Source organism: Ylistrum balloti, unplaced genomic scaffold (genome assembly GCF_031769215.1).
Source record: "Ylistrum balloti isolate Yb309-2 unplaced genomic scaffold, AGI_CSIRO_Ybal_v1 Utg369618, whole genome shotgun sequence".
NCBI lineage: Eukaryota > Metazoa > Mollusca > Bivalvia > Pectinida > Pectinidae > Ylistrum > Ylistrum balloti.
The window spans coordinates 85,867-94,836 of NW_026781890.1; the positions used below are offsets into that span (position 1 = coordinate 85,867).

Consider the following 8,970-nt stretch of genomic DNA (forward strand, 5'->3'; position numbering starts at 1 on the left):
GATATGTAACACAGTAACTGATAATATGTAACACAGTAACTGATGATATGTAACACAAGTAACGGATAATATGTGACGTAGTAACGGATAATATGTGACGTAGTAACGGATGATATGTAACACAGTAACGTATGATATGTAACACAGTAACTGATAATATGTAACACAGTAACGTATGATATGTAACACAGTAACTGATGATGTGTAACACAGTAACGGATGATATGTAACACAAGTAACGGATAATATGTGACGTAGTAACGGATGATATGTAACACAGTAACGTATGATATGTAACACAGTAACGTATGATATGTAACACAGTAACGTATGATATGTAACACAGTAACTGATGATGTGTAACACAGTAACTGATGATATGTAACACAAGTAACGGGTAATATGTGACGTAGTAACGGATGATATGTAACACAGTAACAATGATATGTAACACAGTAACTGATAATATGTAACACAGTAACAATGATATGTAACACAGTAACGGATGATATGTAACACTGTAACTGATGATATGTAAGGCAGTAACGGATAAAATGTTGTCATCTTCATATATCTGATATATATACTACAAATGATTTATTGCTTGGCCTAGAATAATGACACTCGGTCAGTTTGATGTGTTGTTCGCGGTCACTAGGTACACGTGTTTAAAATCACACAATACCTGACCTCCGCGCTCCGTGCGAGGCACGTGCTAAAATACAAGAATCCCGTGCAGGGGAAGGTCATTGAGTTCGCCAATGAAAATTTTCAGTATATTTGATACTGTTCAAGTATTCGGATTGATTTTTCAAAGTTTGATTCGAATTAAGCAATTTACATCCATGCCACGATTGACGGAAATCCAGCGGGGACAGGCTATAGGAATGCTTTTGCAGGGTCAGGGCCAACTTCAGGTTGCTGCACATTTTGGTGTGCATATTCGGACAATTCAACGTCTTGTCCAACGTGTGCGAGTGACGGGGAGGGTCATCGACCGACCGCGAAGTGGACGTCCGCGCGTCACGACGCCACATCAGGATCGGTTTATAAGACTTTCTCACTTACGTAATCGCCATCTCAGAGCTACCGAAACTGCAAATAACGCTATGGGCAGTCATAACCGCTATATTCATCCTGATACGGTTCGAAACCGATTACGCGTCAATGGCCTAAGAGCCCGACGTCCCTATGTTGGTCTGCCCCTAACTCCTGCGCGTCGCCAACGCCGATTGGCTTGGTTACAAGCACACTCGCCCAGATATTTTCCTATGAGGCAATGGAGACGGGTATTCTTCACTGACGAATCCCGGTTCACTCTCTACCGTTCGGACGGGCGACGTCGTGTATATCGACGTCGAGGGGAACGTTAAACCGACGCGTGCGTCGCTGAGCGGGATAGGTTTGGCGGTGGTTCAGTATGTGTTTGGGGCGGTATCTCCTATGGGTTTAAATCACCCCTGATCGTGATTGACGGTAATTTAACCGGCGTAAGGTATAGAGACGAAATCCTTCGCCCAGTTGCCGTGCCATGTGTGCAAGCACGGAACTTGATATTCCAGCAAGACAATGCCCGACCCCATGTCGCTAGAGTTTGTCAGCAATTTCTTGCCAACAATAACGTAATCCCAATCGATTGGCCAGCATTCAGTCCAGATTTGTCTCCAATTGAGCATTTGTGGGACGAATTGCATAGGAGAGTTAGGAGACGTCCAAATGCCCCCACTAATCTGGTCCAGCTCACACGTGCCTTGCATGAAGAATGAAATAGCATCCCCATTGCAAGGGTTAACACCCTGATGAATTCCATGCATAGAAGAATCAGGGCTGCGACAGCTGCGCATGGAGGACACACAAGATACTGAAATGACCGGCCGTGTTGCGCAATACAAGTAGGGTCCTCGCTAAAAGGGGGATATTTTTGGCATAATTAGCATTGATAATCGATAGAACCTTCAACAAATGGTTCCAAACAGATGAAATTGTATACAAAAATGAATGAAATAATGTAACATTAAATTATATCATTTAAAAGAATCTTTTTAGGTTACACGGCGTTTCTTTTTCGTTTTAGTATATATATTCTTAACTGTGCTATCTATCTATCTATCTATATATATATTTTACATGTTTACTATTTCACGGTCATTCTAGTGTGACTACTTGTGTCTTCACTTTTTATTTTTTAATTGACGTCCTCTCTCCTAAAAGGCCGAGATGAAATTAACTTCTTGTGGCGGTAATGAAAGGTCGATATTAATTATAACGAAGATCGGGAAACAATACGAAGGAGGAAGGTACAATAAAAAACAAACCAAACAAACAAACAAAAAATAAAACAAAACAAAAACAAAATTTAAGAAAAAGGAAAAAAACATTGTAAACTCATATCTCCGGTATATGGTACCGTTTTTGGTTGTCGAGAAAGCCGTTTTTGTAAAAGGGAATTACAACAGTGTATGCAGACCAGGATAAAAGAATTTGGTCTTATTTGCAGACACGATCGCGTAGTTTTAATATATAATGAAAAGTCATCATGACATGTGGTTCAGCAAATACAGGTGCATGTTTTACTTCTCTATTTTAATAACCTAACTATTTATAGAGTGACGGATCGATTAGCTTTAATTCACCTGGAATGTGAATACAATTCAGAATGATAGCACTGTATCTATCCCTTGTATTATTCCTCTCTAGTTTATTGAAGTTACATGGCAGCAATATTTCCACACTTTGGGGAAATATTCATCGGTTAAGATTTCGGATAGCCAGAAGCTACCTACTGTTTACTGTGACTTTAAATCTGATTAACTACGAGAGTGAGGTTTGAGTGGCGGAAGAAAGGCGATGTTCCCGGAGAAAAAACGCCGACCAGCGGCCAGTACTTTGCGACTGCCAAACGAAGGTCTTGGAGATGTGAAACTTGTCGAGCTGGAATATTTATTAGGAGAGGTAGAACATGCTAAGTGTGTCTTTCAACTATAGCCCAGTTTTTTTCAACGTACTACAAACACCGCATTATACGTTGGTGACATAAATGGTACTCTATATAGAAGATCAGACCAATTATATTTTATATGTCCGTTTGCTCTCTGGCGAGCAACCAAGTTATCGAGAAAATCAGCTAAAAATATACTGCATGCATAGATATTGATTGTTCTGTGCTACTGTTTTAGATGATCATAACTACAGGTACATGTCTAACTACTTGTTAAAACACGAGAGAAAAACCTTCGTTTACGTTAAACTATTGTTTACCTTAGAATCTCGAAAAGGTCACAAGGGTCAAGGTTTTGTACCAATAAGTAGAGTCACTATATTCATAACATGTTTGACGTCTGGATATATTATATGGTTATGCTTATGTAATGTTTTAAGTACGGGAAAGAAAACAAACAAAGGGTACCTACTAATCATCACGATCATTGCCACTTTAAATCCAGGAATAAAAATATGTTCAATTTCTAAAATCAAAACATTCATGAAATGTTCTTGTTCTTGAAATGCTCTGATGTTTAATAGTCTCAGGTCTCTATTACAGAAATGTCCTTGTCATCTGATGTTTGATAGTCAAATGTCTCTATTACAGAAATGACCTTGTCATCCGATGTTTAATAGTCTCAGGTCTCAATTACAGAAATGTCCTTGTCATCTGATGTTTAATAGTCTCAGGTCTCTATTACAGAAATGTCCTTGTCATCTGATGTTTAATAGTCTCATGTCTCAATTACAGAAATGTCCTTGTCATCTGATGTTTAATAACCTCAGGTCTCAATTACAGAAATGTCCTTGTCATCTGATGTTTAATAGTCTCAGGTCTCTATTACAGAAATGTCCTTGTCATCTGATGTTTAATAGTCTCAGGTCTCAATTACAGAAATGTCCTTGTCATCTGATGTTTAATAGTCTCAGGTCTCAATTACAGAAATGTCCTTGTCATCTGATGTTTAATAACCTCAGGTCTCAATTACAGAAATGTCCTTGTCATCTGATGTTTAATAACCTCAGGTCTCAATTACAGAAATGTCCTTGTCATCTGATGTTTAATAGTCCCAGGTCTCAATTACAGAAATGTCCTTGTCATCCGATGTTTAATAGTCTCAGGTCTCTATTACAAAAATGTCCTTGTCATCTGATGTTTAATAGTCTCAGGTCTCAATTACAGAAATATCCTTGTCATCCGATGTTTAATAACCTCATGTCTCTATTACAGAAATGTCATTGTCATCTGATGTTTAATAGTCTCAGGTCTCAATTACAGAAATGTCCTTCTCATCTGATGTTTAATAGTCTCAGGCCTCAATTACAGAAATGTCCTTGTCATCTGATGTTTAATAGTCTCAGGTCTCAATTACAGAAATGTCCTTGTCAATTACAGAAATGTCCTTGTCATCTGATGTTCTCAATTACAGAAATGTCCTTGTCATCTGATGTTTAATAGTCTCAGGTCTCAATTACAGAAATGTCCTTGTCATCTGATGTTTAATAGTCTCAGGTCTCAATTACAGAAACAGAAATGTCCAGGTCTCAATTACAGAAATGTCCTTGTCATCTGATGTTTAATAATAGTCAATTACAGAAATGGTCTCAATTACAGAAATGTCCTTGTCATCTGATGTTTAATAACCTCAGGTCTCAATTACAGAAATGTCCTTGTCATCTGATGTTTAATAGTCTCAGGTCTCAATTACAGAAATGTCCTTGTCATCCGATGTTTAATAGTCTCAGGTCTCAATTACAGAAATGTCCTTGTCATCTGATGTTTAATAACCTCAGGTCTCAATTACAGAAATGTCCTTGTCATCTGATGTTTAATAGTCTCAGGTCTCAATTACAGAAATGTCCTTGTCATCCGATGTTTAATAGCCTTGGGTCTCTATTACAGAAATATCCTTGTCATCCGATGTTTAATAACCTCATGTCTCTATTACAGAAATGTCATTGTCATCTGATGTTTAATAGTCTCAGGTCTCAATTACAGAAATGTCCTTGTCATCTGATGTTTAATAGTCTCAGGTCTCAATTACAGAAATGTCCTTGTCATCCGATGTTTAATAGCCTTGGGTCTCTATTACAGAAATATCCTTGTCAAACTATGTTAAATATCTTAAACCTCTATTCGTTGAACCTCTTCGTCATTCAATACAGTATAGACCTAAGAATGGTAAATCTGTTAAACACCTTATTCGATTGATATCTAAAGGTAATTGATATTATATATATATATATTCAATCTTTATACACAGCTTATCGGCTTTCATTGTTATATAATTATCTAAACTGCTTATCGAGTTTTCAAATGCAAACTTTAAATGTATCCTTTAATCATAATATCTTTAAAATGAGTATATCCTCTATGCTTCAATGCCTATTGAGAAGTAATAGTTTGATCGCTGGAGATACGACTGATAAACAGATATCAAACTCGTTATTTCTTACAGCTTATGTAACGTCGATATCTTTGATTATGGTCTGATTCTTCTATTTTGTGATCATTGTGACGAACCAAAAATTTACATTTCTTAAGTGTTAACATCAGTCGTTGTTTAGCTTCAGCGCTTCTTGTGTGTATTTCTCCACAGATGCGGTGCACTTTTTCACCTGGTGTTGTGAAGACAACAGAAGGTTGGGTGGTTGGTTTAGATACTAGGACAAAAGTTGGAAACATAAGGGTGTCTACTGAATAAGCTGTCATTGTATAATAACGTATGTTCTTGCTATTAATTAGTCAGACGTTGTATGTTCAAGCATTTTTGTAATATCTATTTATTTTGAGTCTTCATAAATCTGTGTTGCGGAGTGTTTCCATGGAATAGGGTTGAGGAATTTTTGGTGAAAATGTCTTTTATCCTCCTTTGGGCACTTTATCGCGTAGTATCAAAAAGTACAACACAAATGTATATGGTATTTGCACAAGAAACAAGGTCCTTTTTTACTTTAAGCAAATACAGATCTGAATACCCTTTGTGCAAACAAATCAAATGTGGAGATACATGGTAACGGTGTTGCATTAGTGGTTGTAATATGTAATCAGAGTCTAAATTTGATTTTCCCGAACATTTAAGGAGAAATTACAGATGTAGTAAAAGTTAATTGGCAAGTAGTTTAAGCACTTTTAGTGTTGATTATTAAACAATAATTATAAAACAAAAATGGAAGTTTAGAATAACATATAGATTAACGACACCTGCAGCTGGATTTTACCTGAATAAGCAAACGTCTACATAGACGACACTGAATGCAAACAAAATAAGGTTCTGTATGCAGAAAAAGATTACTATTTTTCTCATAAGCGGTAACCATCAATGTCCTTCAAGTGTCCTTCAAGTGTCCTTTAAGTGAGGATAGGGTAAACAACAGCGAAACCACAAGTTAAAAATAGAAATATTTACGGGAAAGCTATTTCCTAAGAAGTTCATTATACAGACAAAAAGGCATTCTTTAGTCTTTGTTAGAAATACAGCTGGTTAACGGGAACTAAATCATTGAGTTGAATAATAATGCAATATCATAGTTATAAGTTGTTACAATACTTCTTTGTTTTATATGTATTCTTGTCAATTTCTGTAAATGGATGGTGATGGTGACTGGTACAACACATTTGGCTATCTTTTTAAAATGAGAATATAGCCTTATTACAATGCCGTTTGTTGACTTAAGTCGTAATTGTGCGTATGATAAGAATGCATCTTTTGAGTCGATTATGTCGATTTATGATTTTCTGAAAAAGGATATACTGTTAACTTGTATCTGTCAATTAATTATCATATGTATTGTCAGAACACAGCAGCTTCAGCGGTAAGTGTAAAACGGCACTTGGAACAGGTGAGGTGGTATTATGTTGAAATAATTTTCTTTCCCACAGAAAACAGAAATAGGATCTGTCAATGAATTCTTGTCTACATGTCATGTTCATGATACAGTATACTGTATAGTGTTTGTAAACCTCATGGTGAGTTCATCACATACATGCACGGTGACTATATGACATAGTATGAAAAATACACTCGGAAGATGAGAACATTCACACGACCGAAACGTAACCTCAGTTGATGTGGCATTTTGTTCAAATACCTTTCAGAAGAAACAACATTCAATTTCGGTCATTTTTAGCGAACCTAGTGAATTGACGATTACTTGCATGTGTCACGTTGGCCATTATACGTGTACTAATTTATTGATATGTTGTTGGCATGTTTCTTCCGGATAAATGTTAGTGTCATATCCAACTATTTTTCCACTTAAATCCACATTAAGCACGCGTACGTGCACACAAACATGTACTGTAATACCTGGTGGTTTTGCAGAAAATGTCACATGCACATTCATTTTGTGACAAAAATTCATAAGTTACTAAATTTGGTTTTATTTATGATAAAATTTAAGATCCATAGAAGCTTAGACAAGATTACCTCAGTTTTAACACCACCACATACTCAATACGAGTTCAAGAGGTTCTAAAGACAAATATTGCATTAAACTTTACTAATCAGGCCACTGATCGACAACACAAATCCATCTGGCATGACTCATGTACTTGACGTAATGAAAATTACGAAATCTGTTTGATTAAGGGGTTGTGCACCTTTCTGGCATGACTCATGTACTTGACGTAATGAAAATTACGAAATCTGTTTGATTAAGGGGTTGTGCACCTTCCCCATCAAGATTTTGACTCTCTTTTTCGATTTCCTTCAATCGCCTCCGAGGCTTCAAACTTTAGGCACTTAGCCATTTCTGACGAGTCCAAGAAGAACGAAAATACTGTAAAATGTTTTATTTCATCGTTTGACTCTTCTTTGTCTAACTCTAAATTTGTAGTAAAAGGTGCTATACATTAGTATGCCTTTTGTACAATCTGCCACCGTGTGTATCTGCCAAGTGTCTGGTCACCTATCTATATTAAGGCGTCATATTAGCTACTCAGAAGGACTAAGTGTAAGATGCTTTAAAACGTCATACTAATTTAATGACTTTTGAAAATATGAACAAAAAGACCCAGATGGAAATTTACTTGGTCATACTCACTGTAAACCCAGCCCGCTATTAAGACCAGTGGTGTTTTCAGTAAAGTTTTCACTGTCTTCTAACGATATATAAAGGAGTTCTGAAAGAAAATAACACAACTGTTATATAAACGTATGCACACCTACGCATCTGTTGAGTGTGTGAAATCGTGAGGCAATGACAGCATGATTAAATTTACACCTGATGACCTTCCACCCCTATAAATATTCGGCAATATCTGGGTCTGCGCTAATAAAATTGCTGCAATTTCAACGAACTGCACTTATAATTTACGCATATTTAGCCGGTGGTGGCCCACCTCTCAGGGCTTGGAACTGTATATCTTAGGTTCCGTTCGCCATTGGTTATATCATACACCTACAGAAGATGATAGAAATTGGTACTGGGCTTTTTGTACATAAAGTTTTAATTTCTATGTATTGATCTGTGTCTAATGCCTGGTTACGTAAGTGTATACCTATACAATATATTGTGTTTTAATAAACTCCATTTCGAAATGTTTTAATCCTCTGAGAAAGAGATTAACATGTAAATAATTAAATTACCAATAACGTTGATTGTGACATGTATTATCAATATATATTGAAATGTTTTAATGCGTTGATTGTGACATGTATTATCAATATATATTGAAATGTTTTGATGCGTTGATTGTGACATGTATTATCAATATATATTGAAATGTTTTGATGCACTCTTATTGTATAGTTAGGTTTCAAAGTATAGTTGTCAGTATAGACGTCAAAACATCGTATTGCGCAGTACATTTTTTTTTTTTGGCTTTCTGCCATATGATATAGAAGATATATCAGTATGAATTTTCTCCTTGACTTTAGTTGAAGGACCTTCCACGAACTGAGGAAACTTCTTGTTAAACATAATTAAGCATCATTGTAATGGTTGCATATATGGAGGCAATCAATTTAGTCTCAAAGTCTCCCC

At 36.3% G+C, this 8,970-nt stretch overlaps 1 protein-coding gene across 1 annotated transcript; it reads left to right on the forward strand.

Moving 5' to 3' along the window:
- The first annotated feature begins 845 nt into the window (after nucleotides 1–845).
- LOC132549008 (uncharacterized) lies at nucleotides 846–1,373 on the forward strand. The gene has a single exon (XM_060212923.1). The coding sequence runs from the start codon at nucleotides 846–848 to the stop codon at nucleotides 1,371–1,373; it is 528 nt and encodes a 175-aa protein (XP_060068906.1).
- Nucleotides 1,374–8,970: the final 7,597 nt, after the last annotated feature.

Coding starts and splice junctions, on each gene's coding strand:
- LOC132549008 (XM_060212923.1), top strand. CDS start 846: ATGCCACGATTGACGGAAATCCAGCGGGGACAGGCTATAGGAATGCTT.